This window comes from Hippoglossus hippoglossus, chromosome 1 (assembly GCF_009819705.1).
Source record: "Hippoglossus hippoglossus isolate fHipHip1 chromosome 1, fHipHip1.pri, whole genome shotgun sequence".
In the NCBI taxonomy this organism is placed as follows: Eukaryota; Metazoa; Chordata; class Actinopteri; order Pleuronectiformes; family Pleuronectidae; genus Hippoglossus; species Hippoglossus hippoglossus.
Genome location: NC_047151.1, coordinates 7,825,154 through 7,844,325, shown reverse-complemented (window position 1 = coordinate 7,844,325; position 19,172 = coordinate 7,825,154). Strand labels below are relative to the sequence as shown.

The following is a 19,172-nucleotide window of genomic DNA, read 5'->3' as shown; positions in this document are numbered from 1 at the left end:
GGACACACAGAATAGCCGTAAGGTCATAGACTATCAATATTAATAGATGTAAAGCTAGAGAGAGCCATACTAGTCCCCAAAGGTTAATGCTACTGACAGTTTACATGACATGCCATCCATACACTCTGGTTTGGGCAGATTGGATTTAAAGGTGTCCTTTTTCTGTTTTATTCAATCACAGTGACATCCAGGGACAATGACTAATTGCATCCCCAATGGACAACATGAGCACTAAAAGTGCATATTCCACATTTTTATCAGTCATAGCCATGCTAGAAGCTAGGCTGTGGCTAGGTTGACCATGTCGGACAGACAGTCAACCACTTTTGTCCTGACTGAAATATCTCCGCAATAATGTGACATTTTGTAGTGACATTTAAAGTTACCAGAGAATGTCTCTCATTGATTTTTGTGATCTCAAACAATACCCTTAAGGCCACCATGAGGATGGCATTGTTGTTGTTTTGTAAAATATCGTTACCACTATTGGATGCACTGCCTTCATATTTCATACAGGTATTCAAGGCCATGAATTATAATAACTTTGGTGATCTTTTCATTTTGCAACAACAGGCCACATTTTCATTTCAATACATTGGTTATAACCAAATACAAACAGATCTTATTTCATTCCCGTCAACCGTAGCCAATCAACAAACATTAGCATGCTAACAGGCTAAACTAAGATGGTGAACATGGTAAACATGGTAACCTGCTCAATATCTTCATAAACCAACACTGTACTTAATCACAGCCTGATAGAGTTTAGAGGCTTAAGAGAAAACAATTTTCACAATCCAAGCAAATTGTCTAAAGCACATTGTGCAAGTGCATTTAAGGAGTGTCCAAATCCACTTGTGCTGATTTCGGACTCAGAAAGGATCGCACTCAATCACGAATGTGTTTAGGGTTTAAAATGCAATAATCAAGACCTTCTTCCATTCACTCAGAAAGCCAGGTGTGTTTGCACCTTGCCAAATAGTTTTTTCCAGGAAGTAATAAGAGAAGAGGAAGTGGAAACAGGCACATTTTGCACATCCGTATGTATCTTTGCATATATCTTGATCAAATTAATGTCAAAATAACAATGAAACACTGCGGCGTTAAATCGCTTTCCACTGCCTCATGATAGCAAAGCACCAACAACGAACTTGACAGCAAGTTGAATTGCTATTTAAACAACATGTTGCTGGACGTAACAATGACAACTGCATGTGTCTCAAATTAGCGTTGAACCACTTTGAACCAATTGTAAAATGAAGCCTTTCATCTCTTTTTTTCCCTCACCTCCGAACAGACCAGTAATAAAGCAATATAACAAAAACAATGTGTAATGGTTGACATGTTGGGAGACCACCAGCCGAGTTCTGTGAAACTGTCAGGTCCAAGTTGCTGCTGCCAACACTAAAAACACCACAAGCTGCTCTGTTAAGTGCTTGCTGTTCCACTATGGCAAGAAATAGGAGAAAAAACAAATCAATTATCACAACAAAAGACAACTGTGACTCACTATATCAGTCAGTTATACAGGTCTGTTCACATCTGCCCCACATTCATCCATCCACTATTTTAAAATGACACTATTGATTAACTAAATGTGAATTTCATCAGCATTTAATCTATCTCTACTGTATAAGTGTTATAGATATATACTTTTTAAATAGCATTGTTCATGTCCCATCCATTGAACATTTCCAAAGTATAATCCCAGTGTAATTTAACTTGCTTCCTATCGGCCTTATTGCAGACTAAATCCATGGATGTATTCACAGTCAGACCTCATTACATTTTGTGAAACGAGCACAGATTACATATGATTATGTTGCTCCACTGCTAATTAAATCATGTGAATAGAACGTGAGCTAGAAACGCCCTTTCCTCTTGCAGGCCATGGTTCTAATTCTTCCCCATTTCCTTTTTCAAAAACCGCTTCTCTCTGTTTTATATTCACGTACATTGGCAAGATGCTGCTGTGAATAATATGTCATTTTAAATTAAACTTATACTTCTTTGTTGTTTTATAAAGCCACTGCACATTAAGTGGAAATCAATTTTTAAAAGTAGCTTATTTCTGCATGGATTGGATCTGCTTAAAAATGTTGTGCATATTTGTGCCCTCATTCTGAATGAAGTTTTGTTTTGCCTCTTTACTGCAACTCTGACAGTGAAATAAAGTCAAAAGGTGAAACAGATATGGATATAAAAATGAGGAAAAGAGAAATACAGCACTAAACTTTTCTGCTCCCAAGGTGTTATTTATTAACTGTATGATTATACCATAAAACATAAATACACATAGACGTTTATCATTTTTTGCAGGTATATTTTCTTAACCACAGTCATCTATGACTCTGAGGAGGTAAGATGAACCTGCAGTGGAGCAGACAGCAGTACATATCTTCTGAACACAGCAAATACACTGGTGGATTGAAGGCATCAATAGGAAACCACCCAAATTAGACTGTGCTGTTCCTTTACTGTGCAGCACACCAGATATAACTCTCGCCACCCGAGCAAGTCAACAAGAAATTTCACTCGACTAAAAAAATGTCTGTCTGCTGGCAAGAGTACACAATCTGCCACTTTTGTTGCCTAGCAACAAAAAATGTTATGGATCTGTAAAAGTGATGTGCTGACCTTCTACTAACTTGACAGTGGTCTTTGAAGAGGACACTGGGATCCAGGCCAGCTGCTATGGTATTGAGATTACCTGCACAAAGGCACATGAAACTCTAATACGTCAAATATGGAAATCTGTCCGATTTCAAACGACAGAAAAAATATCTCTACTCTGATGTGCAAATATGTTTCTACGTCTTTTGATGGTTTTCCTCTTTACAGAACATGTGGTGTTAATGCTATGTCTCGTAGAAATTTTCTCTTGGCTGACTTCATTTTTCCTTATCCGGTTGCCCTTCTGAAGCTGTGGTTTGCACTGGATGGTCTGTTTTCCCTGGTGGTGATTTCCGCTTTGTACCTGATAAGAAATGCTGCGTTCCTCCAGGATAAGCTGTATGATGTGAGAAAAGCTTGGTATCCTGGAATACATCCCTTTCCTCGGGAAACATGCTCACAGTCATACACATGTGCACATGTGCCACTGGAATCTGACAACCAGCCTCCCGCCTTGGGGGATAAGGTAACTGACTTCAGTTCAATAGGCTCAGCTATTAAATGAGCCAATCACAAAAGTAAGCTGTCACCAGTGGGCTAAATGGAACGGTCACAACGTGTCCCCAATAGGTGGGAATATTTTGGACCTCTCAGTAAGTTTGCCGTGACCTTTGTGAGTCCTGGATGTTGTGGTATGTGCTCTAGGACACTGAAGAGTGATAAGTACTAATCTTAGTAGGTCTTGGTGTCAACAAGTCCCCTTATTGGCTGCTGGCTTAGCCATGCACCCCGTAGTTACTGTTGCTATGCATTTCAATATTTCCGTTTTGGCAAATTTAGCCATAGAAAACCTGCTAGTATATCTATCTCTCCATCCATTATCTAAACCGCTTATGCTTTGAGGGTTGCCAGGGACACTGGAGCCAATCCCAGCTGACATTGGGTGGAAGCTGGGGTACAGGCCAGGTTACCAACGTATTGCAGAACCAACATATAAGGCAAACAACAATTCATACTCTCAGGCTTTGGACTGTGGGAGGAAGTACCCGCAGAAACCCACGCAGACACAGGGAGAACATGCTAATGCAACACAAAATCTTCATGACTTGGTTAAAAACTCTTTATCCAGTTGACGTTTCATGTTGCTTTGCCTTAACACAAGAACCTAGTCAAATTTGGTGATGGATGGATATGATGTGGACTAAGCCATGGTATCGAGGCAGATAAATGTGATTGACCAATCACGATCAATCATTTTTTAATAGTGTATCAATTAAAACCAGGCTTTTTTATAAACATGAACACAAACATCAGTGTGATAAGCTCTACCTAATATGATTGAAACCATCTTTGAGGAAATGTTAATGTGTACTATGACTTTTTAGTTTGGCCCATGTCCCATTCACTAACACGGAGGGGGCAGGGTTTATGACCTATACTTCAGCCAGAATCTAGAATATTTGGCTCCACTTTTTGGAGGACGGTCATGTCGTCCATCTTTATATAGATTCTTAATATAACAATGAGTTTGACCAACATAATTCAATCTGGCAAATCTAACATAAAGATTAGGACATAGATACTAACATCAATCTAAACTCTGATATAGAAGTGACTTGAAAATACAGTAATGCTCTAATACCTGAGATACCTGAGTAAGCTAGTTTACCACGCATGCTAATGAGAGGAACAAAGGTTTACTTCATCCTCATACTTTTACTCTCCTGCTTTAGGATTTGAGAGGTTTAAAACTCTTGAGATACAGAGTCACTTAGTGTCTAATGCACATTATTTTGATGAGGTGAAATCCTCACAGTTGCTTAACTGTGATTGGACAATCGCTGTCCAGGGAAGGGGCTCAGTTCCAACAGCTAATTGAAAAAGAACCAACATGCCTTCAACTATTTTAAATCGTGACATTTTCAATCTCTGACAGAGCGAGTACAGATTAGTTTCTGTAAAACAGTGTAAACACTGCATGAACTTTTTAGCAGCTCTTTACAGTTACATGAAATAGTCAACAAATGGTTCTTCCCGTTCCTGCACGTACAGTAGGATCTGCCGTGCACAAACCCCCGGCCGCTGCTGTAGTCTCGGCGTATCGCAGTGGGAGAAAAAAGGCTCCCTCTGGTCTCCTGGGGCATCGCTGTCAAGGACACCTGTCTGCTGCTGTGTTTCTCTGTGTTCCGCCGCACTCCAGTCAGCACGCTGCCAGATTATATAAAACACTGAATGCATGAGAGTGTCCTACAGCAGGATGCCTAAGGCTTCACCAGTCATGCTGTGCAGCGCCCACCCGAGTTTTTCTCTCTCCTGTCCCAGACTCACTCCACCAGCTGGCTGCTCATCTGTCTCCTGCTCTCCTCCTCCCTGTCTCCCAGTTATGTGAACGTCAGAAGGCACAGTGTGTGTGAGGTCGGGCTGCATGCTTGCATGAATCTCCCAGCGAGTTACTCTGGACAGTCGGTGTGTGTGTGTATGTGTGTGTGTGTGTGTGTGTGTGTGTGTGTGTGTGTGTGTGTCTGTCTGTCTGTCTGTCTCTCTGAGTGACAAAGAGGTCGGTTATAATTAAAATCAGCATTTGTTGCCGCAGGGAATGGTAACCATCGTCGTGGCGACAGTCGGCCCACTCGGTCCCCTAAGCAACAGAGCTCCAGCTAATGAGAAGGGAAGACATGGCTCTGCTGTAAAAGGAGCATGAGCTGTTCTCTTTCTCTTCTTATTTTTCCTTTTCTCCGTCTTTTAATCACTTTAGATTGTGCTCATAAATGCTTTTGTTTTTCTGCTCCCAGTCTTCCCCCTCATCTATCTCTCTTTGTGCTCTTTACTAATTTAGCAGACCAATACGCACACTTGCCATGCTTTCATTATGTTTTCTATTTTCTCTCCCATTTTTACCAACTTCACACCTTCTTTCCAATTACATCTATTTTTGTCCTTTAACCGTTCTTCATCTCACTCTTCTTTCATTTTGCTCTCATTTATGGCAGTAGAGTGCATCTCCTCCTCCCCTGCTTCCTCTCTTCCTCTTTCTCGTCTCTGTCATGATTAACAACTTTACATTTATTTCATTTGCCCCATCTCTCTCCTCTCCTCTCCCTCATTCTTACCATTTATGAGAGGCTCAAAGATTTTTGGACAGTATGTGAGCACATAAAGACATTTGAAATTCAACACAACATTTATCTGTCTGTGGTCTGCAGCCTTATCTCTGCAGCATTGGCTGTTTGCCTGCAGAAATACCACCAAGTTCATCATTTCTGCTGCAATTCAAATGCCAAAATACTCTGAGGGAGCTATATGATGAGAATACAGATTAAACACTTGATCGTGGATGACAGAATACTTAAGTGGCTCTTCTTTGTGACAAGTGCTGCAATCCAACAGCATTATGCTCCTCCCTACCTAATGCATGACGGCCTGCAGTTTAGACCTACAGAATACTGCTCCATATTGTGCTGTAGTTTGGATGGACGTGTTCAATTGCTTCTTTGTTCCAGCTCTGTGCCACAGCAGAGGTGGACGGGGATAACTGTAACAAACAGTTGGGCTGAAAATTAAAAGCTATTGTAAGAGAACCACATGCAAGCCTGAAAATGGCAGGAATGTCTAATTGCCTTGTCGATTCAAGAACCACAAGGTCAGCAGCTCGCACTCTGAGAGAATTATCTTCCTGTGGCTCCTTTAGAGTTGTTATTTTGGGCTTTGCATAATATGCTTTGTCTGCGTGTCAGTCGAGGCATTCCTGAAGATGAAAACCACAGTGTGGTGCTCAAAATGATAACTTATTTTTTTGTGTTTCGGCAGCAGCGTGTAAATTCAGCTCCCTATCCCAGGCTTCACAGATGCAGAACTTAGTCTTGTGTTTAAAATTTACATCTAGCAATTTTCTTGTTTTCCTCCCTCAATTATCTCACGTTGCCCTTCATTCAACATCAAACCAACTATCAATTTGTCAGGAAGCAGCAGCTCTTGTCTGAGTCAGGTCTACAATCTTACTTATTCACCTCAGTGGTTTGTTGCTCTGAAACAAAGACGGAAGGACCAACATGACTTTGACCATGAACAGCTTTCATGAGTGCCCTCAACATTATTACATAAAGTGTTCTTATGTTCTCTTTCTTTAGTATTAAATCACATCCTGAACTCCAAAGCTTTCTGAGCATTGGTTTGATAGAAGCAGGAAGCTGAGGTAGCCAAGGTTGAACATAAGTGAAGTAAAGAAAGAATCGTGACAAAGTAAACTTTTTTATTCTGGAGTTAATTCAGACCTGTTAAAGCTTTATGGGGCCAATATTGTTTGTATTGTATTGTATTTATTTGTGTGTGTGGGCAGTTGTGTAACAGTATCTCAATCTGCGTGTGTGTAAAAGAATCTGCAAATGTGTATTCAGAATCTGTGCGTACGGAATCAGGTTTGTTAACTGGTAAAAAAAAATCTGTAAATGTGGGATTTGTACATGTGTAGACAAATCTGCAAATGTGTAGATCGATTTTTAAGTAAGTAGTGTTTCACTCAAAGAACTGGAAATACAGACAAGTCATCGGGTACGACTCAACCACCTACTGCAAGGCAGGTCGCTCAATGGGCGGCTGTTTCATTTGAGATTTTTGTTACACTTCTGACATGATAGAGCTGCATCTGTATCCACAATGTTGTAACCCTAACCCTGAACTGAGGTTTGACAAGCAAAGCGGCCGTTTAAAAAGATAATTTCACTTAACCACGGACATGTTTTCAAAGAGCCTGTCTCATTGACAGCAGCCATCATACCCAGGTTTGGTTAGGCAGTGCAGGGTTAGGGTTTTTCATATATTTTAAACAAAACGCATCGGGAGAATTATGAGAAAAAGTATATGCCTCAATTCATTGCACATTATCAGATTATTTTTCTTTTAACAAATCTGATTATGAACACATCTGCAAATCTCAGCCCACATTTCAGATTATTTTACATGTATTTAGATCTGATTACTAACACACACACACACACAGATTGACACTTACACAACTCTCCACACACACACACACACAGACAAATACTCCTACAAAATTGGCCCCATTAAACAAAATCAAAAAACAAAAACGTTATTTTGGCTGATAGCCTTTAGTAGCCCAAAGCTCAATCACTTATTCAGCAGCACAGAGTAAACATGATAAATGCTTGGAGGAGGCAGTCTCCTCTTCCATTCACCAGGACACTGAGTGTGTTGTAACTGTCCCTTGTGTGCCGGATCTTGGTAAATGGAAAACAATCCCTGCTGCAGTTCTCAATGTACAGCAAATGAAGCTGCAACCTCAGTATCAAACAGAGTCGTCTGTTTTGAAGGATTAGGTGAACCAATGTTACAGCTTTAACATCAGCAGGCTCAAACCTTTTACAACAATGGCTCTTGTTTGTCACTGTGTCACAGTTGTCACTCAGAGTAGGGAGGACTGTCTGGCCTCCTCATCAGAGTCTGGAGTAGTGTGTCTACTCTTTAAAGCTGCACTAATCAATATTTTTATGCCAGCGACAGCTGAGGCCAGAGGCATAATGTTTTCCGGTTGTCCCTACATTTGTCCATACATATAGTTCATCTGTCCATCCCATTCTTATGAGCACAATATCTCAGACATGCCTTGAGGGAATTTCTTGACACAAATGTGCATTCACTTTGACTCAAGCTTGAATTGATTATAATTTGGTCATAGGTCAAAAAGGTTTTAAAAAAAACCCTCACTAAACATGTTTCTGACCATAACTTAGGCATTCATACTCAAACTAGAATGGCATTCAGTGGAGAGCATAGCTCCGCCAAGAGTCCCCAAAATTCCAAATTGCTCACACTATCAGTCCACCAGGCTGGACTTTTTTTCATCAAGATCTGCATTATTCCCTGGGAAATTTGGTGAAAATGTTGCTCCGTGTTAGCTCGATGTGTAAATGTTTGCTAACAAAATTTGCCAGAAAATCTTGCTTGATCCAGACATGTGGAGTTTTAAATATGGGATATATGAATACGAAATGGAAGTGAAATTTAGAGCGATTCTATTGTTCTTCGGTATGAAGTGTAGCCAACAGCAACTTAAGCAGAAGCTGCAGAGTTTCTTAAATTCGGAGTCACACATCAGTGCAGTTGTCAGCCTGGCATGGGCTGCAGCATCCTCTCAGGGTGGGCTTTTGTTTTGTGGGCCACAATGTTTACAAGTAAATTATAGTCTTTAGTACATGAAATTTACATGATTTTACATCTTATTCGAATTAAGAAACCGTTCTACATAATCATTTCTAAATGTTGAAAGTTGTTCTTAGTCTCCTCTTTATTTACCCAAAGACCTGCCAGCGTAAAACAGATGTTTGGGTAATGAGTGAGGATCTTAGGTTGATAAAAGATAGAGGCTCTGACTCAATATTATCTGACTCAATATCAGACTCATGACCTTTGGCCACTGAAATCTAATCACTTAATCCAAGTGACAACTGACCAAAGACATTTCCTGAAATCAGACTTGAAATATCATGTTCAAGAGGCTATAATGAACTTGACCCTTGACATTGACCACCCGAATAGTTTAATCCATGGGTCTAAGTGAACAAGTGCCAAATTCAAAATGATTCTCTTTATCTTTAAGATAACACTTTCAAAAGGCAAAAGGAGTTGTGTGGGAAATTTTCTACCAAATGGGTGTTCCTGTTATATTACCAAAATCGAATCAGTTCATATTTCAATCCATGTGAACGTTTGAGGTGTTCCTGAGATGTTCCATTCATAACACCCGAAACGTGATTTACAAGGTCACTTTGACATGGACCTTTGTGCACCAAATTCTAATCATTTCATCCGTGAGTCCAACTTAACATTTTTATAAAATTTGAAGAAATTCCATCAAGAGTTCTTCAGATATCATGTTCACTACAACGAGACGGATGGCTGGACAACCCAAACCCACTGGCTGTATCCAGAGCGCCAGCAGAGTATAATAATTATTGGCAGTTTGATTAGAAGTGAAAAAAGGGAACATGCACATTCATTTTTCGGGACTCCCACTGTTCACATTTGAAAATGTTCTTATTAACTAATTTAATTAATACGAATATCATTTCAAATGGATAACGCTGTCAGCATGAATATTCTAATGCCCAAATACATCATTATGCAGTTCAAGCTCTCTGATAGCTCAGTACATTGAAGCATACGTAGCATTGAGTGATGAGTGGTCTTTTCGGAGAAGTGCACTACACCATGATAAATGTTATGATGCAGCCTGGATGTGGCCATGACACGTAACCTTTTTTTAAGGCCCATGATTGGCTGATTCAATGTTTGCGGCAGATCATTCTGGGTAGACATCATATTAGTCCTCATTTTACAACACTGTGGAGTCACTGGCATCAGTGCTTGAGTCACATTAAACTTTCGGAATATAAAGATTATTATTTATTTTTATTTACAAATAAAAGTATGTAATAAAAGTAAGATTATTCTTATAGGAGTATTTGTTGTTCATTTAATGAAAGGGCCATGGTCTTTGGTTGGCACCATGAATGTCATCTTGTTAACATGCACCAGGCAAAATTATAGAAATTATCTTATTAAGTATAGGTGCAGTATTGGGCTGTGGATCTGCCAGAGGAGCTCTTCTGTTACTGGTGGTGTTGGCTTGTATAAAAGTCAGGAAGCTTATTTAACAAGCATCTCTGAATCACTCCGCCGAACTGAGCTGAAAGTTTGATTGAACTAAAAATATTCCCAGCTCAGAGTTGGACTTGACAGTTATTTATGAAGCTTCATACACAATATCTCAGGAAATGGCAGACAGTATCTTGTGAGTCTGAATGATATAATCATTTTAACACATTGTGTGTTTTTTCTTCGTAATTAATACTCACAGTCAAGACTTACAATCAGATCTACAAACTGTATGTAGATGCGGTGCTGGATTGCTTTCCTTTGGCTCCGCTCCTAAGACTAATTAATGTGAAAGTTCGGCGTGGATTCATTACAAGGTGTATCCTCTGCGCTACGGAACGGATTTTATGTGAGCTGTTCAGGGACAAATCCAAGGAGACCACCAGTTTGAGAAGCATCTTTTTAAATCATTTTAAGAGGCAGAGAAGTGATTGAATAGGAATAGTGCCGATGGAGCTCCAAGGTGCAATAAACCCAGTCACAGCTGTGAGGGAGCCAAAAATACCACTGCTGTAGAACTCACCACCAATTCAATGCAAAAACTGCAGGAATTTGTTTAGTGTGGAGCAGGAACAGAATTGTGTGTTCAATGTTTTCAATATCGTACATTCTGTATTCCCGCACTACAGTGCCGCTAAATGTGCAGTACTTCTGTCAGAACCTTATTTGTATTGCAAATTCACGTATGATAAATACATTTTTGTCTTCATATGTTCCTCTTTTTCTCGATTGTGTCTCTCACAATCAGATCTTGATCTTAAATAGACTAATCAAATAAACACTGAATAGCTAATTCTGAGCTATTGTTGAGCATTTTTGCCACATGATGGATGTTGGAACAACAAGGTCTTTTTATCAGATGACTTGTACAATGTCTGTTCTGTGTGTTCATCATAGTGCATGGAACCACATTTGATTACCTTGTATCCATGACATGCATATTTTCGGGTTATAACACATGAGGGAAAGCACTGTTGTAAATAATAAAACGAATGATGACAGAGCCTCTCTGAAGAGTTCACACACAGCGATTGGCGACTGCCGAGCGAGCGCCAATCGGGGGCTTTTGTCTGCGACTTGTGTAACTCGGGGGGAACTGGCAAATCTGGCTGAAAATGATGTTGTGTGAACAAGGATTTAGCTGCTTCAGTCTCAGGGACCTGCTGTGGTGCACGCTGGCTCTCTGTCATGACTTACTCGGACACTCGAACAACTATGGTTTTCATACTATGACAAAAAATCTGCAGTGAAAGGGCTTGTTGAAGGAGATATAAAATATTGATTGCAACCCTTATTTCCTATGGAGGTTTGTGGCTCCAGTTAGAACCTTCAATCCACAGCAGTCCGGTCTTTTCTTTATACGTAAATGAGGTGAATGGTTTTATTCCTGTGCCTAAAACTGAACAAAGAGTCAATCTCTGGCTGATTAAACTGATTTTAGATTTTTTGATAAATGATTAGTTTAAGCAACAGGGTGGCATTTTGGTTAAATAAGAAAAAAGTCAATCAGATGACAAACTCACTTTATGGCAATTATCGGCCATGTCTGTGGGCAAATCACTTAATTCGTAGCAGCTCCACTGCACAGCTGTAACATACCTCCCGGAAAGCAGGGAAGAAAAAATGTTAATGTACCTCTTGGATTCCAGCTGGGATCTAGCAAGTGGGGTGTAAATGGAGATAATGTTTCCAAAAACTTACAGAGGGGAAGACAGAAATTCCACAGGGTTGCATAGTTTAGAGGGGGCCCGAGGAAATAATATATCGGGGGACCCAGAGTTCCTGTAGCTACACCCCTGTATGGACCAGTTCATTGTCTGTCAAGAAGCCCTAGAGGCCCAGTGATAGTCTATGATAATAATAATAATGGAACAGGGGCGGATCCAGGGGGCCAAGGGGGGTCACAGGCTCCAGCTGAAATCGGATTGGCCCCTGCAGTGCCCCTGTCCTGTCCTTGGTCCTTTTTTAAATAAACTAGTAATTTACTAACAATACTAAAGAAAAATATGACAATTCAATCAGAATTATTTTTTTCCTATACACTTTTTCAAAGTACTAATGTTCTTGAACACGGCTAAATTGTATTTGCTCAAAGCTATAGAGCTAACACTAAACAAGGACTCAGGCTACATCCACATTACTATGTTTTCACTTGAAAATGCATCAACTCTGGTACAGATGAACCTGGGGTCCACTCTACTAAAACTGAGTAGTTTGGAAACGCTTCTGACCCCGTTTTAATTTGAAAACTCCAGAGCTGCGTTTTAGACTGGATGGGCAGAAACGGATATGTTTGGAAACGATGATGTAGACACTCACAACTGCTTGCAGATTGGGTCTAGACAATTCTAGATTCTGCATCTAAAAACCAAATGCCCAGTGCACGTGAGTGGTCAGGTGACGTGCGTCTGCAGGCGAGTTAGTATACAACTGATATGGAGTCAAAACACTTGTGTGGACAGAGATCATTTTAGTTTGAAAACACTGTTTTCAAATGACAGTGTAGTAGTATGAATGTAGTGTTAACTGTGCACCTTACTGGATCAGTAATTGTACATGGATGTTGGCCCCTCTGTGTGATTTGTGGCCCCTTATTTAGAACAATCCTAGATGCATGTACTGGAGTCATTATCAGAATTTCTGTAGAGATGAACATTTAGTCCAGCGTCTGTGTAATTTCTCTCACACAGAGAGGGGACACCGTGTCTGTCTCTGAACACCCTGTCACCCAGTTCCACCACACGGTGGCGCTGTGCCTCTCCTTCCCCACGCTCCTCCTCGCCTCCGCCGCCGTAAAGCTCAGCCTCCCTCCCTCCTGCCCTTCCTCCTCCTCCTCCTCCTCCTCCTCCTCCCCGTCCTCCCTCTACTTCCACCGCTTCCTCCCGTCGCGCTGCGCACAGCCACAGACGGGTCCTCCAGCTCCGTGCAGCCGCGGTGCGAAGAAGATGGTCGGCGGCTTGTGCGCTCGCAGGTTGGCCCGCCGCTCGCGGTCCGCGCTCATCGCAGCCCTCACGGTGCTGCTGGTGCAGACGCTGATCGTGTGGAACTTCAGCAGCCTCGACTCCGGCGAGGACGGAGGCGCCAGCGTGCGGGAGAAGAGGGACCGGGTCGCGGGCAACAAAGCCGCGGGCAGCGACTATTTCCAGCAGCGGGTCCAGCAGCGGCAGCAGCAGCATCTTCCTCCTCCGCCGCCAGGGAGGGGGGCGGCTCGCCACATACAGCAGCCGGTAAGACGCACCGAGCCTCCGCCGATGTGATCATGTCATGTAGAGAAAAAGAGAGATTGTGCTCATCATCGCCGGGGATGGAGCCCGGAGCGGTTGGCACTGTATGGCAGGCGGGTCCAAACATTCCCAGTTGCGCTTTTTTGGGGGGGGGAGACGAGCACACGGCCTCGGCTCTGAGTGAACGAGTGCTCGGTTGTTGTCAGCCTCGCAGGGTCATGGTAGGATGTGTGAGGAGGCGGACGAGCCCCCCGTATCCCCCCCCCCCCCCACCCCACCGATGATGCTGAGGAGACGGGCATCCTCAGCTGAACGCTCGCTGAGGACAGGAGGCACATTGCGCCGCGGGAACGAGCGCACTCCAGCCCGGACTCCAGCGGCAACATGCCCAACGCTGGGGATGAGATGTGAAGTCAGCGTGTAGTTCACTCCAGGACAGCGCGGCAGGGCAAATCCCCTCCACGAGATAGTAGCCGTGGAGGTGTGTGACTGGGGGGCAGTAGCTTCTACCTGTCACGGTCTATTTGGTGTTTAGAGTCAAACACAGGAGCTGCACGGCTCAGCAGCTCCTGCGAGAGCAAGGCCAAACTGAAACCTAATCTCATTTGCGAGGGTTGCTTTTGATGAGTGCACAGAGATTAGCTGTCGTCTGCTGTTTGTGAAAATGCAAACAGTTTTATTGGCAGTGGCATAAAACACAAAAAGGTCAAGATAGATGTGATTGTGGAGCCAGAGCCCACATGCACCCCTGCACAATGAACATCTTGCAAGCAGAATGAATAAATTAAATTACACATAGCCTGTGGAGCTGTGTCCATTCTCAAGCGGAGCAGCTAATGCACAGTGGAAATTTGAAATAAATCTCAAATGTTTATTTGCAGACTCCGCTGACTGACTGCTCCCCGCGCCCCGGAAGGCTTACACACCGAGAAGGTTTTTGTATTTGTACAGTGCTTCTGCGGAGCATGTGATTAATTTTCCAAAACCTGATGTCTGGAATTAAATTCTCCAAAAATTGAGCCTCCCGCTCGAATGATCTCTCAAGCAGCCAGGCCCCCCCCCCCCCCCCTCCCCTCCCCTGCCCACAAAATGAATAAGAAAAGAAATTGGACGCATTTACTCCTGGCAAGCTTGCTGCATTTTTTCCCCCCTTCGTAAAGCTGCCAGCCATTCAAGTAGAGCCCATACTGCTCTCCAGCCACCATGCAACCAGCAGATAACCGGCTGCGATGTAGTGTGATACACTGTGGCCTCCGCGCACAGTCACTCACTCTGAGCCGCGCACTGTATCAGCTGTCTCCTCCGCAGATTTTACAGTGACTCACTCACTTCATCTGCTAGGACCCACTCGTCCCACCTGCCGGCATCTCCACAGCACAAAGTCACAGCAAGGACGGGGTTAGATTTGTGCCATTTGTTCTGCACTTTGACAGAATGGGAATCCCGCAATGACATATCAGTGTAATATCCCTGCAATGGTCCTGCAGGGACCGTGAGGTTTGTTAGTGAGTTTGCATTAGAGCACTTTAGGACATTAGTGTTTCTCCTTGTGAGGAATATTTGTAATTGTCCTACAAGGACTCAGCATAAACGACACAACGGCAGCTGTGGATCGGTCGTGTCACAACCTGCTCACGCTGCGTCAACACCCATTTGTGCAAATGTGTGGTGCTATTAAAGCGCACAGTGGATGTGCACCCTTGAGCTTTTAAAGAAGGGCTTTCCTCCCCACGGGCCCATGAGCACTTCACACTGCCTGTATAGGACAGTCAGTCCACCAGCCAGTCAGTCAGCTCGCCTGCTGCCAGCCTGTCAGCCAGTCCACCCTCTCTCTCCCTCTGCAGTTCCGTGTCCCCCCCCCCCCCCCCACAACTCTTAACATTCAACTATATAGTCGCCCTCAGCCCCATGCATTCCCTCAACTGCTTAATCACTGCATTTTCATTCTAGTGGGTGGTGTGTGTGTGTGTGTGTGTGTGTGTGTGTGTGTGTGTGTGTGTGTGTGTGTGTGTGTGTGTGTGTGTGTGGGTGGCTTGGCCTGGCAGAGTGGTCCAGCATAAGGGTGACGCATAAGCGCCAACTGATGCTCTATACGAGGCACCACGCCTGACAGAGGGGAGCACGGCACTTCCAGAATAGAATGAGCCAGAAGCTACAGTGTGACAATAGCAGCGTCTCTACATGATAACTTGTGTCGGACGGAAACATTATGCACAGCCCAGGATGTGTCACCGCAGCAGGCAGGAGCAGGCAGGAGCTGTGGTCGTCATTAGTGGTTGTCTCCTGTTGAGTCTTTTGAGGAAATGGTGATGCCGAGCATGGATGTTTTTGTTGTCGTCGTCCAACACACACCACAGCTTGTTGTTCACATCTCAGTACACTATCTATATATAATGACATGGAGAACCTAAAATTACCTGGGAGTTCCAACCTGTTGCAGATGCCCCATCACAAATTCCTACTTATCAATTATTCTGTCTTGTTTTGCCCGACATTGCATGGCCTCACAATTATAATTAATAAGTGCTTATTAGGGTAGCCCCGGTAATGGATGGGAAAAAACTGCTATTGTGCTGAAATTAAACTAATCTACCTTCAGCAGGAGACGGAGTAAAAGCTTTGAAAGGCGTCTGACTCCTTTCACATCTGGTCGTCAGCATTTTCTTTCCATCTGCCACGGTAGTCATATACTGTCATGAACCCCATGTGCCCAGCGGGCGTCCGCCTCACACATGTTGTAAAGAGTTTTCCTGTTAGTCATGGTAATACATGTAACATTACCTCTGATGTACACTTTTCCCCTTGCACAGAGTTTTCCTAAACGCTTTCCTACGGTGAAGACGGCATTTCAAATGGTCTGAAAGTGCACGTTCACCTCAGGTTTTTTCTCTCCATTGTTCCACAGCATGATGATAATACTTACACTACATGACAAGCTTAACCACAAAATATTATACATCATCTCATTATAAATATCTTCTCTGCAGTTATTTTCCCACAGTGGTACGCTTGGCTCAGGGCAAATTTATACAAAGAAACGCGTGCCAGCGGATATTTTACTTGAATAGTTTGTGACTGCCAAATATCTCGTTCATTTTGTCTCTCGGAGGAAATAACAGTGCAGCACGGCTCCCGGTTCGAATCCCAGCTTGGCAAAGGGTCTTTCTGTGTGGAGCTCGCATGTTCTCCCTGTGTTTGCGTGGCTTTTCTCTGGCTTCGTCCCACAGTCCAGGGACACGCAGATTGGAGTTATGTTAATTGGAGACTCTAAATAGACCCTTGGTGTGAATGTGAGGGGTAAGGGTTGTTTCTATTGTCTCGCTGGCAACTTGTCCAGGGTGTGCCCCGCCTTTTGCCCAATGTCAGCAGGGACTCCATTTCTCCCCCTTGATCTGCAAAGAATATTAGACCATGGATGGAGGAAATTAAGACAATAATAGAAGCTAAAAATCTCAAAGTCTTGTCATATTACCTGTGTAATTTAAAGAAAACACTTATTCTAACGTTGAAAGACTGAATTAAAATTAAAGGGCTTTAAAATGATAGTTGCATGCTACCAAATAAAAATGCACTTCACATGTGCTTTTCATTTGGGAGCTTCGCTGGAATCCGTCGCTGCTACCAGCCTGTACTCCAACCACCAGCACAACCACAACATGATTCATCCCACTGTGTCCATGATCACAGTGCTGACTCACACACACATACACACACACACACACACACATCCAAAATTATGTAGATGCAGAGAAGCAGCTACACGCTAACACACCCACATACACTTACATATTTATAGCAACACATACAGTCACATATACACAATGTATAAGTAGTTTTTAGGAATAGCCAGACAGTGTAGTGCCACGACACAGACCGTGACATGGGGGCATACATACAGTCATAGGTGACACAGCTCCATAGCAGCAATGTCTGGGTGTGTGAGTGTGTAAACACAGTGACACCAAAAATCACTGGTTTAGAAGGATTAGGTCTATGTGTGTAGCACTTTATCTACCTACTTATTCCACTGAGTTGAACATGTCTTTTTCTACGTCCTCGGATAAACTACAGCTGGTGTCACCAACTGGGTAAAACTGCAGGTCAAAATCGTCGCCAGATAATTTTGTCTATTTGAACATTTTGATTTCATCATATCGGACTGACATCATGGCCACAACATTTATAGAATCACTTCCTCTTCTTTCTAAAGATTGTGTTAGTTGTATAACAGACCCCTGAAGTAGCTGACATGCAATGTATGTGAATCACAAAATGATTTTTTTGGTGTGGTATCTTTTGGTGTAACCTTTTGTACACTACTATTCTCATATTTCGTGTCCTGAACATCTTTTCATTCAGTTTGCAACAGGGAGGCCCTTCTCACCTTTCCCCTGCCCTTCTCTCATGTAGCGTCTTCCTCTGCTTCTCACTGTCGGTGCTGGTGTTGTATTGTAGCCCAGCCACTCCAGCAGTGGGAATTGGTTGTTAAATTGCCCCTCCCCGAAAGTAAATCCTGTCGTGAGTGTTGACATTTGAACATAGATAATTACAGTCCAGAGACAACCAGAAGATGCACTACTGTGTGATTTAAAATTTCAAATGTCCCGAACATTACGCCAATAAAGTGTTACTCTGTAAAAACCTGTAATGAGGGAAAGTAAAGTACAGCCTGCCTATCAGTCCGTCCATCTGTCGTTATTTCACGCACAGCGAGCTTCTTTTTCAAATGCTGCTAGTCTCGGAGAGAGTTGGAAACATATTCACATCTGAGGGAAGAAGTATGCACCTCAGACTTGAAAGAGTTGCATCGGGAAAAAAAACGAGACACTTTGATGTTGAAGGGTAATTTGTATACATGACACCATCTGTCTCCAAAACCTGCAACGGAGAAAACCCCCCCAAACATTTCATTATTGTCGTAATGCAGTGTGCCGCTAAAACCCTGTCATGATGTTTCACAAAGCTGATCCCACTCATATGCAAAATATCTGTGTTAGCGTGGAATCCGAAAACTTCAGACCGTATGTAGTTTGCAGACTGAAAGTTTGGGTATCCATAGCAGCGCAAACATCACACGCTCACACGTCCCTGCTGAACGCTCCGTCGAGACCAGGTGCGAGATGTACTGCCGACCTCTTCAGTGTGGTATCCATGTTGTCTGTTTGCAGCAGAGACCCCGACCCTTTCTCTGTCCTCCTGTCTCTTTGCTGACTGTGTGTAAATATCTATTTGACAGGTGTCAGGATGTTAGAAATACTACACACACACACACACACACACACACACACACACACACACACACACACACACACACACACACACACACACACACACACACACGAACACACACCCATGACTTCAGAGGACATTACATTGACTTACATTGATTTCTTGTAGACTCCAATCGTAATCATAGTTACTACAACCATAAACCGTACCTTAGCCTAAACCTAATCTTAACCCAAACATAACCTAAACATAACCATAACCCAACTTAAACCTAAACGTTGATCTAACCTTAAAACATGTCTTTACCTTAAAATGTATTGATGTACATTTTGGGGGCTTGCTCTTTCCCCCATAAAGAAGTCCCCATAATGTGACCGTGTAAACAGATTTAGGTCCCCTATTACCTGGACCGCACACACACACAAACAAAAA

General features: G+C 42.9%; 1 protein-coding gene across 1 annotated transcript in view; it reads left to right on the top strand.

Annotated features, from left to right (window-relative positions):
* The first annotated feature begins 13,232 nt into the window (after positions 1-13,232).
* Positions 13,233-19,172, top strand: part of xylt1 (xylosyltransferase I) — an 83,455-nt gene continuing 77,515 nt past the window's right edge. The window contains exon 1 of the mRNA XM_034588285.1: positions 13,233-13,514. Within this exon, the coding sequence (XP_034444176.1) occupies positions 13,233-13,514 (282 nt within the window). The remainder of the gene's footprint in view (positions 13,515-19,172) is intronic.